Genomic DNA, 22,242 nt, shown 5'->3' with positions numbered 1-22,242 from the left:
TCCTTGACATTTATTTAAAAATATTAATTCATTTTTCTTCTCTCCTCAGATGAGGATCATCCCTGGCATAATTTTTAAATACAAAATTATGCATAAAAAAGTAAACAAGGATGAAAAATGCAGCAATTTTTTGGGCCACAAAATCACAACTATCCAGAGGAACTTAATTACCATTGATGTCCTGTAATGCCACTTTTTAAAAAGTCATCCATTTCAGTCACTTTCAACATTCATGAAATTACAACTAATAATTTCTATTTTTACCTTCCATCATGGCATAGCTTTCTTCGTATAGACTTCTTGGGAAAAAAAATAAGCCTTTGTGGTTTTTCTTAAGTTAACTGACTATGGGAAACAGGGGCTGAAGCTTTCATCTATTCAAGATTTTAAAATGTTTTTCATAGTAGGCTGAGACAGCACTTACATGAGCTAAGAATAAATTTGGTAGCTGCGTCATCTCTGAAATAACAGGATTTGGAAGCGATTTAGCCATGTTGAAAAGAAGTATAATCACTGTGAACAATATATTTGATTCCTTAACACAGAAAGACATTTCAAGCAAATTGTCATTTCTGAGCTTATACAGGTGAACGTATTACAAATACCAAATGGAGTACATTGGCTTTGTGGCTGTTTCTATAGATAGCGAGGGTAATATTAGATGCTAATGTCAAGGCACGCAATTAAGACCCCACGAAACTGTTATATGGTCAAACATTAAATCTGTATACAGATGTCCTTAAAGTACTCCGTGAAGTACACAGTGCTGGCACAGTTTTTTAAAATTTCACAATATTTCATAACATACTAATGTAATTTATAAAATTAGTCGACCTCCACACTGATTTATACTCTTTGCAGTGCTATTGACTTAATTTTATCTCTGGAATTGTAGTGACTTTGTAGGTTCTCTCCTGACAAGTAATTGCATCCTGGAACACAGAAATTACAAGTTACTGGGGCATTGCTGTGTCATGCTGCAGAATATAGTCTGTGGTGCAGCCAGTCTAAGCGGGTATATTTACTGGGCCCAGCACTAAACTTCTAGCACACGTGTATTCTACCTTTCCAGTCTGTGGTGTTTATTTTTGACACAGCTATTCACTTTGCTATTCAAGAACATACTTAGCTGATGGGAGTTTTGTACCCTGTTCTGTACAGGCACGATGCTAGTCACAACTAAATAACTAGTCTGAATCCATGTAATAAGAATTAACTGCAAATTAATTAAAATAACAGTTATCAAGTAACAAGGTACAGTTTCTGCTTGGGTTACATTCGATACTAGGAATATCTCTGACAGAGAATTGGCTCTGATTTTGTAATACATGTAATTCTGTGAAAATAATATCAGCTATTAAGATTTTTCTGTATTTTAGTAAACTCTAAAATATATAGATCTAATCTTTAACAAACACACACTCATAAAAGATCAAGATGTTCCTTAATTCTCTCTCCACATATTCCCTGGCATTCAATGAACTAGGAAGGGTGAGACTTGAATTCTGCAAAACAGATGAAACTAATTCAAGAGCCTCACCCAGGTTCTGGGCTCCGGGGGAACTGGAAGGCTCCCACAGCACTGTCTGAGAAGTGCTTGTTTCCCTTCAGATCAGGAATGTGCTTTCAAAGGAAATCACCTACTAGCGCCCAGTTAGCATGCTTTGGCTCACACCAGGGGATGATCTCAGAATGCCTAACCTGGATTCCCTGTTAGACTAAACTAAACTAAAAGCTGTGATCCAGAAGTTCACTTAAAGCACTCCAACTATTAGCAGGCATTCAGCCCATCGAACTAGACTAGAGCTAGCCTGAAGTAAAACCCTGTAAAATTCTTATTCATTACTGCTGAACGTCACCAATTCACTCTGCAAGTCTGTGCTCTTATTTCCCTAACTTAGTCATAGCCTGAATGCCTAGAGTGAGAAAGTTATGATCTGATACTGAGACATTTCCCTATCAATTCCCAAAATGTTCTTCAAGACTTTGGGAAATGTCCAGTAATTTCATTTTAAGATGGTGAGATTTCTGATTAAAAAGCATTGTGAAAATATCACCCAAAGAACAATGCAGTTCTCCAGAGTACTATCAGATGCACATGATTACTAGCTTAATAGCTTAATAAAAAGTTAATTACTAACTTAATAAAAAGTTATACAGGAATGGGCACAATAAGCAGAATTCAGTGCACACTTTACTTCCAGCTAAGGTCAAATGTCCAACAAAGCTGTTCTGAATGAAAAAGGCAATGTGAGACTGATATATTTATAGAACATTAAAATAAAATTCAAAGGGAGAAAAAATACTATTTAAGCAAGATCATACAATGAATAAAATACATTACTTGTAGTGAAGGTTAACATAAAGTAATTATCAATCAAAATACTGTGAAGTTGCCAAAATATGCAAAAAAGAGAAAGATATTATCTATACATATAAAGGTCAACAGCGTAACATTCCTTCCAGAACACATTTCTTCCCAGCAAGGCTAACACAAGGCAATTTTATGGCATAAAGTCAGAGAGTCAGTTCTATGTAGGACTGTCTAAGAAAAGGCTCTGCCTGGGCTACTTAAAACAGCTTTATCACATCACACAACTGAATTCAAACAGTTTAATTTAGTAACAGACACAGATGACTATCACAGAACTCTCCTGGAACTACGAGACTGAAGATGCCAGTATTCCTAAATTATCGAACTATACAAATGAATTTGGAAAAAATTAGATACTAATTCCTCTAGGGTCAGTTGCATTCAAGAGCCATTCTAATTGTGATTTTAATCAGGCATTGGACAAAAGTGAGATATTTTGGAATATGTACACCAAAAAAATTCTAACTAAAAAGACTTTAGCTGGAATAAAATCTAAAATATATGACATCTTTCTTGATTAAAGCCTTCTAGATATATCAGCCTTGAAAATTGAGAGAGAGAGAGAGAGAGAGAGCGCGCGCACTCTATTTCATCATTATAATAATATTAGGTAAAGACACTCATATAAAGCTGCAGCACATCTTTTCAAGTGTGAGATGGTACAGTACTGATAAAAATAATCTGAATATGAAGTGTTTGAAACTTCAAAAAGCCTCACTATTGCCTGTGACATTGACTTTTCATGTTAAAAAAGGTTTAAAGTAACTGTCTTCATTTTTATTAATGGAAGAGAAAACTAAAATGTTCATGCTACATATCAAATGTTCAAGAGCTAAAAAAATCCTTATAAAAGAGACAGTTCATAAAAAGGTCACTAACAAAGTTTTCTCCTCATATCTGTACTTCCTTTCTGAAGATCCAAAGGCATACATTACCAAGTATTGGAAGTTGAAGTTGTCCTTTATCTTTTTTAATTATTTGAAGTATCTGTTCAGACCACAAAAGAGATGGGCTCTGGAGGCCCATGAGAACCTTGCAGTCTTCCAGCAAGGTTCTCAGAGGAGTAAGATGCCCCAACCTAATTCCTCAGCTTCTGCAAACCAGTTTGTCTTGAGAGCCGCTGCTTCACACAAAAGCAAAAGAGTTGCTGCCCTGCAAGGACGCTTAGTCCACAGCGATTACTCCCCAGAGCCAACAGGAGCTGGGAGCTGCTGCTCTCACTCTGTGGAAGCAGTAACTCCCACGGAGTTCTTCTAGGAAGGGAGGAATTACTGCCAATGGGGTATCTCAAGCTGGAATCTCTCCTGCGTGCAAGGCAGCAACTCCTGGAAGAAAGCTGAAAACTGTACCCTACTTTTATTTTTCCTACTTCATGTCTACTCTTGCCTGCTTAAGTTCTCTACATCATTCTCCCTTGTTTCTGAAGGAGATATATAAGGAGAAATCTAGCTCTGAATGGAGCTCTGAATTAGAGCTACCTTGCCATCTTAGCTGAGTAAAAAAATAGCTTGTATATCCTCATTGCTGCTGGAGGTAGGCATGGCTGAGCTCTTGGTGTTACGAAGTTTTCAGCTTAAGAAAATATCAAAAACAGCTCTGGAGAAGAGTTATGGTTTTATACTTGTTCCAAAGTCTACTTCACCTCAGGAGGTTTGAAATCAGCCCACAGGCTGATCTAAAACCTGAAGAGAAATAAGTATCACTGGCACTGAAAGAATTCTGACTTTGAGAACAGCAATAACCTTTGATTAGGGGAGAGGCAATACAGTTCACGGACTTTGATTTTAGCAATACCTTTGACAGTGTCACAAAATATAAGCAAAAAGATAGTCTAGGTGAAAAGAGCAGAAAATGTGTGTTTTCTCTAACAGATTTTGAACTTAGAAAATAAAAAACAACACTCAAAGACTAGCTATCATCTGTAAAGTAGAAGACAACAAGTAGGGTTCCACAGAGATCTGTGTTTGGTCTCATATTTTAGCCTGTGGAGTACTAGACTATTCATCATTTTCATTAGCAACTGAAATGAGAGGTTGTTTACTAAATCTGCAGGAAACTCCAGTGCTGAAGGACAGTAAGCCTGTTGGAAGAACACATCATAATTCACAGTGGTCTTGAAAAGCTGGAGTTATAATCTGAACAGACATAACTCAGTACAAATAAGTGCAAAGTTATTAAATTACAGATTAGGCAGGAATAACATATCCTGTAAAAACAGGATGAAGGACAACTATTTAGGTAACAGGTCCATATGTAGGAGGTCTGACACTGCTGAGTATGCTAAATCGCAAGCTGAGACAAGCCAAAGGCTGCTTCACAAGGGGCAGCCGTTCATACTCATAAGTGCAAACAAGACAACAGTCTGTAAAATGCATGAAATGATGTTTTCATTCTATTTAGTACTCTAAAACCTTGGCTATGTATAGCATCAATTTTGTGTACCAGACTTCAGCTGTAGGAAGAAGATTAACTTTAGAACTAGGAAAAACTTTCTAACAAAGTTTTCAAAGAAAGTCAAAGAGGAACTCCGCAGTAGGAATGTTAAGAAGCACCCAGCACTGGTTGATTTTTAAGTACAGGTTAGAAAAAAAACTGCCCGAACAGCCATATAAATATTTGATCCTGCCTTGGGGCATCAGGATGGATAATAAAACTTTTCAACTTCTCTTCCAAAGTATTTTTCTGTGATTTTATGTTTTTATATTACTTTTATCTGAAAAGTACAAATGCAACCTGACGTTATAAAAATTTAGAGCTGGATTTTGCATCAGCAATCTGCCCTGAGTAGACAGCTGCGAGTAATTAGCCTAGTTAGTCACTGTCTGCCTAGCATTCAGAAAAGCACATAAGCCTAGAAACTTGACTGAGTGTATGTCCATTTATTCTATCACAAGCCAGAAAACCCATAACATTGTTCCTGGTGTTGGTTTTTTTTCTTAAAATCCAAGTTCCTAAAATCATGTTATTACCAAAAAATATCAGCATTCCATGAAGAAGGTTTGTTTCTCAGAAAGCAAACAGCTGGCTGACTTTTTAAAAGTCACAGTTTTGGTGGTCTGAATTGGAAACATGCTCTGGTATTTCGAGCAGAGATGCAGATTCTATTTTGATATCTCTTTTCTCATTTTCTTTCAAATTACATTAACATTACAAGGTTACATTAGCATTACAAGGTGTAGTCACAGCGTAGCTGACTATCCTATGAAGCCATAGTCTATGTTTCTTGTTATATGAAATTATGGACTATATAAGAAAAGTTATTTCTTCCCTTTTCTGCAAGAGATTTCAGAATCTGAAGGACTAAAGTCTACTCTTCGAACACTTATTAACAAGTATTTTGCTTAAGTATAATAGGACAATTCTCAGTTGTAAACGCTATATGATTCCAGCTGTCGTAAGATCACGCTTTCTAATCATAATGAAACAGACACTGATAGATCAAGAAGATCTATATTAATTGCTTCAATGCAAGGTGTATTTAATCAATACATCATCTCTTGGAACACAAAGCATAGTTTTAGTGTTATTCCAACAAGAAACCAGTATTAGTTTATCTAATTAACTGGATGTTTAATCTTGAATACACATTTGTTCTAATACTACTTGCAAAATGGACAATATGCCATCTATACAATCAGCATGGTAACTCACCGCTTGCAGTTAGATAATGCCATCACCTTCTTTTCTTTGGTTAGGAATTAGTCACTTAACTGACATTTGTTTCTGTACATATTCTTTGTGATACAGCATAATTGAAAACACCATTAGTGTTTTGGGATCTTGAAATGAAAACACACACACATGCACACACACACGCACACACAGAGTCTACTTTCTTCACAACTCTTTTTAATGGAAAATGTCCTAACGGATTGTCAGTCTAGTGGCTATTTAAAGTGTTGTTGACTAAAGTGACTGTTAATATAAAGTGACTGTTGATAAAACACTGCTTTTAGAAATTCAGCTTTCAGATTGCTTTACGTTGCATTCTGAACAGGTCAAAATGTTCTTGCTTTTGAATTTCTAAACATAGGCAGTAGTTTTTCAATTGTGGTAATGTAAAATATACAGTTAAATTATGATTAGAGTTGTTATTTTTTAAAAGGGGGTATTAGCTGAATAATGCTCATTTTTTCAGGAAGGAAAAAAGTTACTGATTCTCAAGAAGCCTTGGATGACTCAAAGACTTTAGAAACAAGAAATGATTTTTATAATTATATATTGAAACATAGAACTGTTTTATTCCATTTTAGCATCAGAAGATTAGCTGAATGAAAAAAAAAGGTGCAACTGAAGCAAAGATTTTTAAGACTCTGCATAATTCCTATACGTTGTGGAGTCCAGCAAGCTAGATAATTAAACAAGATATTCATCTGTATAATTTAAGTTCCACCATCTTATATGGTTAATAAAGAGTTAAAATACTAGGGGGAACCTTGTGTGCCATGTAAGGAGCCAGGTACTCACATTCAGTTAGGTGTGTTCCCTCCTCCCCTTAAATTCCTCCGGGCCATTGGAATTCAGTTTTGCAAAACCTGCACAGGGTGCCATCAGCTCCCCTGGAAGCATCACATATTCCTCTCTTTTGATTGATAATCAACCGACTTAAAAAGAACTGCACAAGCAGAGAGCAACGTCAGGCTGCCGTGTGAGGTGTGCGGGTGACGAGCAAGTGCTCTGTCGGCCGAGGGCTGCCCGCACCCCTTCCCGGTGACACTCACACAGAGGCACAAGCAGGGAGCCATCGCTTGAACTCGTTGGAGGTTTTGTCTTCAAAGGGGATCTTCATCACCATGTAATGGAAGGTAGAAAGGGCAAAACCTATCACCTATTCACCAAACTGCTCTGCTATTTGACCTCCTCTTTCCCTTATGCCCAGGTAGGGAAATAAACACAGGCATAGTCCTATGAACAGAGATTGAAAGCAACAGCTTTGAAGAAAAGAAAGAAGTGGGCCTGTAGGTCCTAGCCAAAGATATAGCTCTTATTTTTCCAATTCTGGACAACAGGCTGGGACGATGATGGCACAATATGGCATATTCCAAAAAGGAAAAGGGAAAAAACTCAACATCATCAGCACAAAGATCAAAGAATGATGTAGTACATAAAGTGTGCCTATTTACCGAACCAAGGCATGAGATTCTCCATATCTCAGTCATGCCTCTAAGTCGTGAAAGAGTGTAGAGTATCTGTTTGGTTTTATTCTGTTTTATTTTGGGCATCTTAGATTTGGTGGACTACAGACCCTGGCTGTGCAGAAATCAGGGCAGCACCTAAGAGCCACTGGGTATGTATTCAGTTATAGCATCCTTTGAAAAATAACAATGAACTTTATTGTGGACTTGTTTCAGTTACCAGCAGGTGCTGGTAGCTGCCAGCACACAATATTCCAGAGAAATAGTCTAGATTTATCCTTCTCTAAAGACAGCACTGCAACATGTGATACGTTTTACAGTGTTACTTCTCTGAACATATCAAAATAACCTCAAAAGCCAATAAATCAACATGGAAAAGGAAATATAAAAAGAGAATAGAAAAAGTGAATCATTAGATATGTACATACCATTCACTTACTGAGTAGTGGAATATGAGAATCAAGAGTCAAAATGATTAAGGACATTTGGGTATCATCTGGTTAAAGCCCGTTACACTGTCAAAACTCAAGACCCGTACTGATCTGGGGAAAAGACCTATCATATTGTTACTAGCATTCAGTGAAGAAAAACACAATTCAGTGGCTGGATCTGCATGATGTACAAGTTTCATATTGCTGCAAAAGAGCATTCTTTAAGGATTTTTCCCTACTTATTTTGGATCAACTGGGTTCATTTATTTCCAGCTGAAAGGAACAGACCACCAGATGCCAGTCAGCTTGCTCAGACGGCACTGAAGTCACACACACCAAGAAGGCATTTCCCCACCTCCTTTCTCTCTCCTGTTGCATGCTCTGATCTGCTCATGTCAGTACTGCTGTCCCACTGCCCAAATCTTCATTCTTCTGTCGCCTCTGCGCGGGGATGCCAAGCGCACTTCCCCAGCATCGTGGCCCCAGCAGTGGTGCTCACAGTCCGTGCAGGGCTCAGCCTGGCACATGGCACTGAGGGCGCTACTGCAGAGCCCTTCAAAGTGCTCTGTATAATGCGCCTTGGCACCCAGACCATCTCAATAAAGTCAGTCCTTTCTAGAATATTTCTTGACAGCATGAGCAGTAACATCCATGCAAAAAGAATCACAATAGTACTGGTTCACTTATTTTGAAAACATAATTGTACATCGCTAATTTATGGTACTTTGCATGGATACAGATGGATACAGATCTCTACATACTGTAAAATTCCAAGTCTCCGTGTTCAGTTGCAACAGTATTCATTGCATATGACAGATTCATACACAACACGATTCTCAGAGGATCCTAATTCCAAATGCTATCAGGTAAGTATGTTACAAATTCCCCAGAATCTGTATTTTTCCTCCATTCTAACTCACTTTGTACATTTAAGACATTCTCCATTTAGTGTATTTCTAGTCATCATACATTTACATTTTGTTTGGTGCAATGTTGCCTTTCAACATGTTTTCATTAAATATGCCATAATATTGTTTAAAATTCTGAGGAAGTCAAATAACTATATTTAATTTTAAAGGTGAGAATTACTTAAACTTTCTCTTTATTTTTTCTCGGGTTTTTCAGCACTGAATAAATAAAACAATTTTCATAAATGCTTGTGAGATAGAATACAACATAATTTATTTGCTTAGAAAGTGTTACCTTGAACTTTAAAACACAAAGCAAAAAACTATATATTGGACCAAAACCAATAAAATATTTTTTAAAAGTCAGTATTATTGCTTTCTATACACAAGTGAGGATATTTGTCAATATTGTGGACTCCATGCCTGCAATGACTCAGTGCTTTCTGATCTGAATCATATTGTCTCTCTTCTATTTAATAAAACTATTCAAGGATCTAGAAATCAATTAATACAGGTTATCAGCAACAGTTTTGTGAGCGCATACAGAAAGCAGAAATGCTTACAAGAAACATGTCAAGGACTGCTTGGGTGAGGTCCCTAACTAGCAAAGTACTAGTATGTCTAACTTCAACTTGCTTCCTCCTATAGACCTCATAGCAGAGAAGAATAGCCACAATACAATGTATTATTGAAATGCACAGATGATGAGTGCACCTTTGGCAACAACAGTCAGGCAATAAAAATTAGGGAAGCCCTCTAGTTATTGTGTACTGTAGATACTAAGACACTAGAGAACTAACCAAGGGGAGCCTAGACACTCTGCTCACTTCACTGTCAAGTATGTAGATGAGTGAATCAATAAGAGTTTTTGGTCATTTGACTTTATTTCAATAAATAGCAGAGCTATAAAAGTTACTGCTAAGTATTTCCAGCATGGTGATTTCTTTCCTTTACAAGTAATCATGTATAAACTTGATTCACATTTCAGTCCCAGGCTTAGTGTCCTTCTCCTGATTTTCACAAGTATTAGGGATGAAATCCTTATTCAATGCCAATATTCCCAAGGGTATCAAAGGGTTTACAGTACGGATAGTCGCTTAGGCTGGATATGAAAATAAAAGCATCAGGGTTAAACAAGTTACTGTGATGCAGGGCTGTTCTGGTTGTTCCCACTTTGTGCAATGGTAAGTGAGTGCATTAAGTGTGAAAGCTGTGAAGAATCAGACCCACCATAATGTTTTAGGGCCACCGATTACCTTTTTAATAAATCCTAAACATGTTTTCTAGATTAATAACAAGAGTAAAATTTGATTAAAAAAAAGAATAACATTTGTTTTATTGAAGCCTAATGACTATAGTGATATTTAATAAAAACTATCTCTGCTTGGAAGGTAACTGTGAAAACTGTGAGAACAATACAATGTTTCAGTAAAATTGGGCTTTTTTCCTGACACTAAAATAGCAAACATTTCCTTACTGACTGCATGAAATAAATACAGCAACCACCTTGCAGTTATGCTAGACACTGCATTTTCAGTGGAGCTTCTGAGTTTACATCTTACTTGGTGAAAACATCTAGCCTACAAATAAAGATATTTTCTCCTCTAGTAAAATCCAGATTTTTAAGTGTGAAGCATTGTTCTTAACAGGACAAAGCATTTTTACTTTAAAATTACTTATTATTGAGCTTTCCATCTGCAGTTCATTTCTTCAGTGGACACATAAGCATCTAAGACTTTCATACTGTTTTTGTGACACTGTAGCATAAATTATAAACATACAGCCAGGAGTTGCATCTATAAACTGTACCTGTAAAGAAGCTGCTTTTATAGGTGAAAAAGAATACAAAATAGCAACACTATATTTTTTTGAGACCTCTGAGAGAAAACAGAAAGATCATTTTAACACTATATTAAGTCTCTGCTGGTCTGCCAGAAATAAAACACAGTATGCGTTCAAAAATACAGCTTTTATTGTGTTTGGGTTTATTCTTAGAGGGGAATGGATTCTATGTGTTTTCAGTCCAGACACATATTTTAAACTGCTGCCAATTAATAGTTGTCTACAGAGCTTCCAAATTCATAGCAGCAATCTAGAGCCCAACTTTCTCTGCTGCTGCACGCATGGAGGGGACAACACAGAACTGATCTCTCCTGTAGGGTGTGAGAATGGGAAATAAAAAAATAAAAATAAAAAAAAGATGTATATGACCCCATGATACCAGACTCCAGTAATATGATTGCAAATAATAATTAAGAACATTACAAAACAACTGTATTCCATGTTTTCCATAGTTCTGTAAATAAATATGTATTACATACATTTTTTCATCTCTTCCATATTGCACATTGCACCTGGTATACTCAGTGAGAAATATGGGCCAAGTACTGCCTAGTCAGCAAAGCAATAGCAACCAAAGATCTTGCCAGAGAAAATAGGATTCTGAAGGGACAACTACTGTCAAAAAATTAACACCTGTGTCTACCATTCACCCATTTACTTTTGATGCAACCACACAATATAGTTCTGGTCAAGCTTTATAGAGATATAATGTCCAACCTAGCCTATGAGCCTCCTCGTGAACTATCTCCAGCTCTGCTGCCACGCCGTGTTCCAAAGAAAGAGGTTTTTATACGTGCACTCCTTATCTCCCCAGAATAGACCCAGGCCTATTAATTAAGTTGTGTGCTAATAAATAAGAGAATCCTGCTTGGTTCAGACCATATTGACTACAACTACTGAAAAACAGATTTGGCTGCTGGCCCAGTTCACAACCTTGTGCCGACGTTTTCTCTCTCGTCTCAAGTAGGAGCATCTCTTATCTCTGCTAACAGGGGACAATAAATGGCCAGTGTTCATTTGGCAAGCAAGATTTCTAAAACAGTCTCTTTCAATGCCTTGTACACTCACAAGAAAGAGAAGACAAGCAGAACTGTGGGGGAGAGGAGGGCAGGCTGGCAAGAATGCACATATCTATGAAATAGTGAAGCAATCAGGCTCTGCAGTATTTTTAGATACTTTCTTTTTCAAGTGCCAAAGATTTGGAATAAATCACAATGGCAAACAGAATGGCTGAGATGGGACAGATTACAGCTGAATGTTGCACATATCAAATATTCAACTCTGCCCGAAAGCATGACTCTTCAGTGCATATCTGATACACTGTAAAAGCTTTCCATGACACATGCTATCTAGTCCTCTTATGGCTACATTAACTGTGAGATACTGTATCTGTCTCAATATATCTCATAAAGTCTAAAAAAAAATCTGGAAAGGAAGTCAGTTCACTAAGCCCAATGAAACCTGAAACTTGTCCAGACATTCGCTTACTCATATCAACTCTCCTAGTTTGGTTAGTAACTTTGAAACACAGAATAATGAAAAAGAAAACTACATATTGAGCAAAACCTATAAAATTGATATTGGTGGAAAGCCAAAGCATTTTCAGCACTCAGTATCAAATATGGCTTTCTCTACTAGAATTTTGCATTTAATTATTGCTTCATTTGCTCACTGAATACAAGAATTAGAGATGAAAATGCATTCAGTTTTCTAAAAACTTCAGTTATTTCCTCATGCATGATGTGTATTTTTATACTTACAATATTTGTTTACCTCCTTTATGATATCATAAGTCTATTTAATTTGCTCTTTCTCTTGTGCTTTTGTAACATTCACAGAAATGTATGGTATTTGGAAATTTCATTTTTAATTTACCGCGTCTCCTCTAAGGAGAACATATCTGTGTTACCGAGGGAAAGATGGAGGATCCACAGTTACATAAGAAAAAATGGCCAGAAGGTCCCACATACCTGCGCAAAGACACGAAGGGTATTTCAGGGAGGCATGATGACAGGAGCCTGGAGGGACACCTACAGCACTGCCTCTGGAAGAGCCCCTAGACCAACCGCAGCTTTTACACTGCTGCAAACACTGGTGCAAGGCACCTGGGAAGCCACTGCAGCTTTCTGTATAGGGTCAGGTGAATCCCAGCTGGGATAGCAAGGAATTGGTCCAGTGCCCCTGCACAGGATGCACTTCTGTTTAATATCCGTTGTATGTTACATGCTCTAAGAGCCCGCTTCCTCATTTCCTTCCTCTCCCCCTTTTTCCTTGCAATTGCTTTCCAGTGCACTTCTCATTTTCCTCATTTTCTTTTTAGCATCCCTCTTCCCAAATTCCTATTGTCAGCTTTTCCCTTACGTAGTTTCTCTCTTTCCTTCTTGTCCTTCTATCACTCCTTCCTCCATCTTGTAAGGATGCCTCAGGCAACAGGAGCGAGACATTCATTACAAGCGAAGTAGAGAACACTATTGCACAAGGATCTCTCAGAGGTATAGCAGAGAATACCAAACTCTAAGCAAACTTAAAATTGCATAAATACTTCTTCACAGTACAGTGAAGTTCACAGTTCTCCACCTTTTGTACATAATGTACAGGTCTCTATCCTGAAATGCAGAATTTGAGACTGACCCATCTAGCCTTTAAAAGACCTCCAAAACTTGTCATAAATGGCTCCATAGCTTTTGTAAAGATTTCTACTGTTTAAATAAGGTGGGGTATATTGGCCAGCACAATTGCTGTTTTGAATTTATGATACCCTATGGAAAGCAAACAGTGACTGTGACAGTGCTTTACTCATATTAGTATTCCCACAGCTTAAATTCATCCTAGATATTCAACCCCCAGGAAACCTTGCTGTTAGACACATTCTTACCCAGGCAAACTTTTTCTTAGTCATCTCCTTTTGCTGTTTTGGTTTTGGCAAGACCCTTCATACCAGTACTCACTAGCAAATGAATTTGGCTATCACAAGAACAAATACAACTTCCTCACAGACAAGACACGTCACAAGAAGAGCTGATAAAAGACTGTTCCTGGTGCGGTGTGATGAAACAGTTCATCCTTGCAACAGCTTAATATCTAGGAGAGGAAGCATTCTGTTACTTCAGCAGCTCCCAGCGGTGCTCCAACTGACATCAACTTGATTGTAAAAGATGTCCTGCAAGTTGCAATACAGTAAATTTAAGGTGAACAGCAGATGAAGGGAGTCATTACTTTTTTAAAGATACAAAATGAAAAAAGTTTCCTTTGTCATTAATAATTTCATTAAAATAGTTTAAAGTCAAGTGATGTTCCCATAATTAAAGCTGCTTGTGTATTACTTGCACTGTATGTCATTTGGAAAATGAAATGGAGGAACAGTTGCACTTTTGTTGATGGTTTCATTTTCTGGCTCTCAATGCACTACCATCAAATCCCTGTAACAATGCTACTGCAAGCATTACTATTTACAAAATATGTAATATCTTAAACATTGTTTGTATTGAAGAGAAATAATGGGAACGTAGCTACAGAATGCTTCCTCTTTAAGTAGCTAACAGATAAATGCATTCAGAAATGCAGGCTAGCACTGGATACATGGTGAAAGTTTGGGAGCCTGAAAGAAAGCGACTAGAGAAGAGAAAGGCAGAAAGGGAAGTTTAGTTCTAAAAGGGCTAAAATTCTCTGAAGACTAAAATGCACTCTTTCACTTAAATAAGGAGGAAGTCCAAAGGGGTGAAGCTAGACACTTGCTTAAACATTTACCTGATCCAGCACAAAATCAAGCTAGCAAATGAGATTTAAGTTTAGTGGTGATCTACAGTATGACATTCTCTTAAAGAAAGGAGGTTATTTCTTTTAGCTCTGTCATTTCTTTTTTTCCTTTTTTAGTTTCTGACATAATAGCTTATTCTCAAGAGCTGCTTTCCCTACCTACACTAATTCATGTTTCAGTTAGATTTTGCTTTTTTATTTTAAAATAGTGAAATAGTGCATCTTTCTACCTCAAGCATAGCAACATTAAAATGAATTAGTCCATCATCAATTTCTAAAAACTACAGGGCATGCTCATCAAGAGAACCAAAATGGAACACACGCAGTTCATATTATATAGTTCAACTGAAAAAAAATTTCTGTAAAAACAGCATCTTGATATTTCATATTACTCGTATGCCAAGGATTCAGATCATAGTTTCCCAGTTTACATACAGGTAGCAGCAAGGAGAAAGTATACCTGTAGCACTGCAAACTACACCTATAAGACAAAATATTAAGCTGTATTCTCTCTTTATGCTTCAACAATTCTAGTAATGACCCATTAACCAAATTATGCCTCAATAGCAGCTGTGCAAATCCATTATGTCTGAATTATGACCTTAGCTTTGTTTAGCCCAGGCTTGAACGGTTGTTGCACAGCTGTAGCTAAGAGCACTGGTGCGGTGTCCTGGAAAACCAGGCTGACTTTCGGATCTCTAACAGTATAGAGCTGTAAGGCTGACAGTGTCATATGGAGGGAAAAATCTTAATTATAAATTGGGGGAGCCAGGATCTGAAAAGCAGTAAGAAGTATCACAACATCACTTTGGTGGCTGAGTGCTTTGTTGGGAGCAAACCATAACCACAATATCTTTAAATATGTATTTTTTTCCTGAAGTGTTACAGAATTGCAAAGATAGTTTAACAACTGACAGCTGATAGTCTAAAACTAATTGCATACTCAATCACAAAAGTTTCCTAGCACCAAAAGCAAATGATCTGGTATCCTCTCTTGAAGGGCTTCAAGCCCTAACACGTGAAGAAAGCTGGGACATTAAGAAGGGAGAAAAAGCGAATACAATCCACCAGAAGACACATGGCTGTGAGTCTCCTCCAGGAAGCAGAAGCATCAGACACCAGGCAAAGGGTAGGACTCTACTGTGCTTCCCAAGCGACTTCACTGCAAGGTTGTTATTCTATGCTGGCATCACATAATTTACGAGAAATCTAGCAACACAGCAGGAAATATTCAATGGCTTTGTACTTTCTCTTAGAAAATAACTTCCCCAAATTTTAATCACCTATTTTGCAAAGTTTTTCGTTAGCTCTCCCACCTTGCTCTGCTTAACCAGCTTACTGGGCACCTTCCTTGGCAACAGCATGTTGCACACACTGCACCCAGGCAGCTTCATTTCTGAATAAATCTATTTCCCACACACGCTGGGAGAAAACTCTAACACCCTAGTGGCAATCACCGAGGACAGCAAAGCATGCTTTTCTCCTCCCTAAAATGCAAGTTATTCTGTAACCTTTTTCGGGTGTAGGTGCAACTGCACATCGCAGTAAAGGCAAGAGAAAGGCGCCAGATAGCCCTCGCCTTACCGAAGAGGCTGGCCTCCATCAAACAGTTGTTGCTCAGGCACCAGGAGAGCAAAGCAGGAGGGTGCGAGCGGGACTGATCTAAACAGCCCGCTGGGAGCCAGCGGCCGGAGAGGACGTGCGTGACGCACCGGGAGGTTCACACGCAGCCCCGGCTCAGTTCAGCGAAGGCAGAAGTACCAGTTTGGTCACAGCAGGCACCTTACGGCGGACTTTGCAGAGCGTTAAACGTTTCTAAGACGAGGGTTAAGCGCTTGCTTAGCGTGTCCCCCCCGCAGCCACCACACACGTACACACACACACACACGCACGCACGCACATTTTTTCCAAGACAGCACAGACGTTTTCACCTCACGCAAGCAGGTAACTCGCCCCGCCAAGTTGCAACACTTGCTGCTTAAAGGTAGGTGGGGGCGACCCCGGCATGAGCAGAGCGAAGCCCCGCGACCCCACCGCCGCGCCCGCCCTACCGCCTGTGGAGCCGGCCTCCTCCAGCTGCGCCGAGATGCTCTCCACCCGCCGCACGTCCATGCTGCGCGCGGCGCGGCGGGGCGAGGCGGGGCGAGGCGAGGCGGGACGGGACGGGACGGGACCGGACGCGGCGGGAGCGCGGCAGCACCGCCGCGCCGGGGCCGCGGGAGCCGCCGGGCCGACAGCGGCGGCGGGGCGCGGCGCGGCGGGGCGGAGCGGAGGGGGCGGAGCGGCGCCGCGGCCGCAGGCGGGCCGGGCCGGGCCGGGCCGGGGTGGTGGCGACGGGCTGCCGCTGCGGCGGGGGCGCGTCCAGCGCGGGGGACCCCGCCGCCCCCGCGGGTCTCGAACCCGCGCCCTCCCCCCTCCCTCCCTCCCCCGCTGCGGGAGCGCGGCCGCGCGCCGCCGCCGCCCCGGCGGAGTGCGCTCCCCGGGCGCGGAACCGGGACCGGCCCCGCCCGCGGGCAGCACCCGCCCGGGGGCAGCGGGACCCGGCGGAGCTGGGCCCGGCTCCCGATTTCCGCGCCGCCTTCTGCCCCGGCCCGGTTAGGCGGCGGGCTGCTCGGGACGGAGGCTGCCACCGAGCGCGCAGCGCGGCTGCCCCCCGCCTCCGTCACGGCCGTGAGTACGCGCGTCCTGTCCGCGGGCGGGGAGCCGGGCTGAGCGCGCTCCCGAAGCCCGAGCGGACTTTGGGCAATTGCTGCGGGGGTCGCCGGCGGCACTGGCACCGGCGGCGCTGACACCGGCTCCGGGCAGCCGTCAGCTCGGCTCTGGCAGAGAGAGCCCGCCGTGTATCAAACCCAGTCCATTCTTACAAAATACTGTATTGATCAAATTACGGTAAATTGTACCAGAGGATATGAAATTCTAGGAAACCACATGTGTCATATGGAGCACAAAAATACTACCAGAGAGAAGTGATTTACTTAGACACTTTGAACAGCTCTGGAGAAAATTGATATAATTCCTCTAAAACCAAGGAGGTTCCACCCAGGCATATCGGGACTGATTTGGCCAATGTACTTAAAATGCTCTTCTAATTTATCATGCCCTACCGTGACATATCCTTAGAAAATGCTTCCATTATGGCAGCTTTCCCAGTTCTATTTTATGCAGAAAACTTTGTTGCCTTCTTTACTATTTCTTCTGTTCTGTGAATAATGACTTGTTTCAGAAATCTCAATTCTTCTCCCTTTACATTCTTTTGTGTACATTCCCCAAACTGTATAGTAATTTTTTCAAAGAACATAAAGGTCATAGGCTAAAACCTTAAGTATTATTTTTGGTGGCTTTTTTTTTAAATGTTATTTCTTGAACCAAGTATTTTAAAGGTCCTCATCAGCTGAAAGATACAGCAGCAATTCCTACACTGTACTTGCTGAGAAACGCTTTAGGAAAAGACTCCTGTTTTCTTCTATTACATGGGACAAACTTATATGTGGATATAAGTCATGTCTTATGGCAGAATGATAGAGGACTTGAATGGGCAGCAGAGACACTACTCTGTAGTATAGCAGTAGCCAAGAATAATTCAGTGCTGAGTAGCTTTTGCCAAGTGATTTTTTTGATAGAAATACATTTGTTGCTGGAGGTTTAGGAAAGACTGTGAAGAGGCAGGAAGAGATCAATGTTACCATATTTGCTATATGCTGTCTAGAGATTTCCCTGCTGAAAGGAGAATCCTCAGGTGGCTAGAATCCATCTCTTCATCATCAGAGATATGCAAAGAAGTCAGAAGAGACACCAGGGTTTGGTTTCATTATCAGGATTTGAAATTACTTATCATTTTCAAGAAGTTTACCTGCCTGATAAATGTAATTTATCACAATTTTGCAGGAGTCCTTGTTCTCACATATGTATATACAGGCTTCGAAGTGAGGCAAATCTGATTTATGGCTGTCACTTCTCTTTGCTCACTTTGCTGTACCCTGTTGTTGTATCAGAACTCTGTGAGTTATGAAAACACTCTGCATATGCTGGAGCAGCTGGCCATAACAGAGTGAGCTAAGAAAAGAAGGGTAGTAATACATCAAAATACCTTTGCAGTTGTCAGTTAATCTAGATGTTCGTCTTGCGTCATAGCAAGAATTACAGGTACGCAGCACAACACGCAATGTCCGCTCTGCAATGTCGAGCAGGGTTGTACAGATAAGGTAGCCTGAGCCATGGCTGAGGCAAGGGGAAGAAAAAAAGTGACCCAGATAAAATGGATAGTCTCCATAAATCTACATGGTTCTCCCAAGCTCATCTCCTTTATTTTTTCTGCTTGTTGTCTTTGTTTCCACCCACCTGCACCTCCTGTTCTTGATGGGCCTTGCCTGAAATTGTTTGATCAGTTCGCTTTGCCAACTTTTTCCTTTCTGTTCTCACAAAACTGATTTTAATTAGTATTGAATGACTTTAGGACTGTCTTCACAGCTACTGTTATGGTAACCTTTTTTTTAAAGCTGCTTTGGCTCTAGCTACTGTCAACTAATTCCTTATGGCGATAGGCCTCATATTATCAATTCTTTTCTTCCTTAAATCTGCAGTGTGCTCTTCAATGGGTAGCCATTTTCCCAGCAATAACTAAACTGTGGCTAATTACTACTAAGTGCCCAACCTACAAATAAAGTGTTGTTCCCATTTGTCATCAGATTCATCTTGCAACATTGTGGTGTTATAACTTGTGCCCCAGGAACAGGGAACCACGTTTGTTATTTATGGCACTTCTGTTGGAAGAAACCATATAGTCTTTCCCAAACTTCCTTTTGAACTGTTCATATTTCTTGGCTGTTTAATCCTATTAGTGTTTTTCTTGCCCTGTAGATATATATTTTCTTGTTTCACCACCTCAACCGGAGATCCAAATGTTAGCATATTATTTACTATTTACTTCTGAATAAAGGATGCAGTACATGAAAATGAAAACCTATTTAAATGTAACAGGACAGATGCTCAGTAGATATAAATAAATATGATTTCCTGACTTCATAAGAACTATAGCAATAATAGAACTATGCAGATTTTCAGCTATTGAGCAGCTGATTTAATTTTATCTGATTCTAAACTATGAAAAAACATTAGCAGTAATTGACAAATATAAACATTAAGTATTTGTAATTTTGATGCTATATGTAAATATACACATATATATATACACGCCTCAGAATCTGATTTTTTCCAGTTGCCTTTTAAACAGCAAATTCTTTATTGTTTTCTAAACCTGACTCATTTTCCTCCATTAGCATGTCAAGTCCATGTATCTGCTCTATATAACATTCAGTAAAAATTGATATCAACTATGATTTCATCATTTCTATATAATTAAATTTTCTATGAATACACAGAAAATTTCATTCTAGTTTCTACCTTTAAAAATGAGAATATTTCAAATACGCATCTTGGAGCTATATTTTAATACCACTTTTCTCATATTTTTAAAAGGTGCATGTATGTCTAAAGGTTTCTCCCAGTCATCTATGATAAAATTTTAATTTCTTCTTTTGAAATAGTTGATGTGTTTTCCAGCTGATTTCTTTTCTTAGAAGCTGAATTGGCATATTTCTGTTAGCCTCAAATTTAAACTAATTGGAAAGATTTAACACAATTATAATTCAGTGTGTCCATATCAAGCTCAGATTTTCACACCTATTTAAAATACATAATATATAAAATTAATAGGTAAATCACAAAGCTAGACCAATGATCAAGGAGGCATTTTCATGCAAAGGAGAAAATAAATCATCTGTGATGAATAAAAGTATTCATCATGATTTCTAATGGTAGTACTAGCCTTTCAGGGAGGACTTGATTTTTTACTACCTATGCGTGTGGATGAGAAAAGGCACAGGCTCTGAAACTGTGTAGGAATATCCAAAGATTCAGTCCTTCCAGTCTCTTCTGCTCTCCCACTGGTCTTGGGACACCTGCAAAGGGCTAACACAGTAGCACAGCAACCCAAACTGCACTTGCACTAAGGAACTGAATAAATTATAAAGCACTTGAATAGAACCAGCTTAAGCCCAAATGATTTAGCCTGACTACCTTACGCTTAGGTCTCCAGAGAAGCTATTTTTCCAGTATTTCCTCTGCTGGAGGGTGTCCCTCTGGGTGGGAGCTCTCTTGATACCCAGAAGAATTTGACATTAAGCTTATACTCCATGTCACTTATAATTTTTTCACAGGGGAGAAAAAAAAACACCTAAATCAGTCTGTCGCTTACTTCTAGGATAAATATTTTTCCTCCTCCAAAAAGTGATAAAATTGCATTTTGCTAATTTTTAGTTATTCAGGCATGAGAAAGAAAAACTATTCTTCATCCTACAATAAATTTCTAAGACTATTTTTACTTTCAGAAGTGTTTTTTTATTTATTTTTAAGTCATATTGTGTAAGGATGTAGCCAAGAAAAACATTGTATTTTTACTCTTAATCAGAAAACCTTAACTATACTTTAGCCATACTCAAATATTTTAATGTCTGTGATATAAGTATTTGATGCAAATGAGTAGTCTCCTACACGTATGAGGGTCCTCCAGCTGCTGGCATCTTAGGATGGATATGGGGGAATCAAAAAATGCAAAATGAGATTGTAGGGGTAGGAAAGGTGTTGCACACTATTAACAAGTTACATGCCCCTAGGACAGTAAAGCTTCCATATTCAAGATTTCTTGTTAGTGCCCAAAGTTTTAGGGTGTTTCAGTGCTCTCAGAAAGAGTAACCTCTGCTTTTTGTCCCTACTAAATCTCATCTATGATACTTCTTTAAAAGAATATTGTGCATTTAATTGTCTATCACTACTCTTGCATAGAAAGGAATAGCAATAAACAGTAAAGGCCAGCCCTGGAATGTGGGAAAAAATTGGTCTTTAGTATTATGATACTTTGTTGTTTAAAAGAGAGCAGAGGGTGAGAGGAAAGGGTGAGAGCCTACTTCCCTTGCAACTCGATTTATTTTTTTAAAATTAAAATTTTGTAATAAGTTGTCTAGGGGTCAAAAGATATTCCACTTACCATAAATTAATGAACAAGTCAAAATTTATATGTAGTGACCAAAAGGAAAAGAGAAAACAACTATTTAACAGGTCTCCAACTTCAACATTTTCTGCAGATGTAAATCAGTGCAGATGTAAATCAGTGCAGACACGGATTGAGTTCTTTGTTGGGGCTTTTAAGAGAAAATGCAGGGAAGTAGGGGCCCACCCCTCACTCAGTGTCAATGGTAAATAAGTACTCAGTTCTTTCAGATCCTAAACTCCAGCATTTTTTTCTGCTGCTGTATCAGTGTTTCTTGGCTTTATTTCAGTATGCTGCAGGTTATTGGAGTTGCTGTGTTGTTGAGTGCCAGTATTTATATATTTGACTTTTGATTTGTCTTCTGTTTTTATATCTTATGTTTTAGCTGTAATTCATGGTTTGTAATATCCAGACTGCAGATATTTTAGAAGAAAATCATTACAAACTAATGCAAGGTTATATTTTAAAAAACACATGTAATATTCAACACCAGTCTGATGTGCTGCTCAAAGACTTTCTTGGCATAATCTCTATCACTTTTTGTAAATTGCTATTAAATTGTTTGTTGTCGTTATTAGACTGTCACTGAAGTTATTTCATTAGTAAACCTGAGTCAATATAATGTTTCATATTTAAACGAACTTCATGGAAAATACCAGCATTGCAATTTTTAAGCACCTCATTCTTAGCCTGGCAGATCACAAAGCATTTTAAAAATAAAAGCATACTGGGAGCAGCTTCACCTGCTGCT

At 39.1% G+C, this 22,242-nt stretch overlaps 1 protein-coding gene across 2 annotated transcripts in view; it reads right to left on the bottom strand.

Annotated features, from left to right (window-relative positions):
• Positions 1–16,648, bottom strand: part of KCNIP4 (potassium voltage-gated channel interacting protein 4) — a 466,196-nt gene extending 449,548 nt beyond the window's left edge. For both annotated transcript variants that reach the window (XM_013960002.2, XM_013960000.2), the window contains exon 1: positions 16,498–16,648. In XM_013960002.2, coding sequence (XP_013815456.2) covers positions 16,498–16,558 — 61 coding nt within the window. In that variant the 5' untranslated portion in view covers positions 16,559–16,648. The remainder of the gene's footprint in view (positions 1–16,497) is intronic.
• Positions 16,649–22,242: the final 5,594 nt, after the last annotated feature.

Source organism: Apteryx mantelli, chromosome 5 (assembly GCF_036417845.1).
Source record: "Apteryx mantelli isolate bAptMan1 chromosome 5, bAptMan1.hap1, whole genome shotgun sequence".
NCBI lineage: Eukaryota > Metazoa > Chordata > Aves > Apterygiformes > Apterygidae > Apteryx > Apteryx mantelli.
The sequence above is the reverse complement of the archived record's forward strand: the minus strand, read 5'-3'. Positions and strand labels throughout refer to the sequence as shown.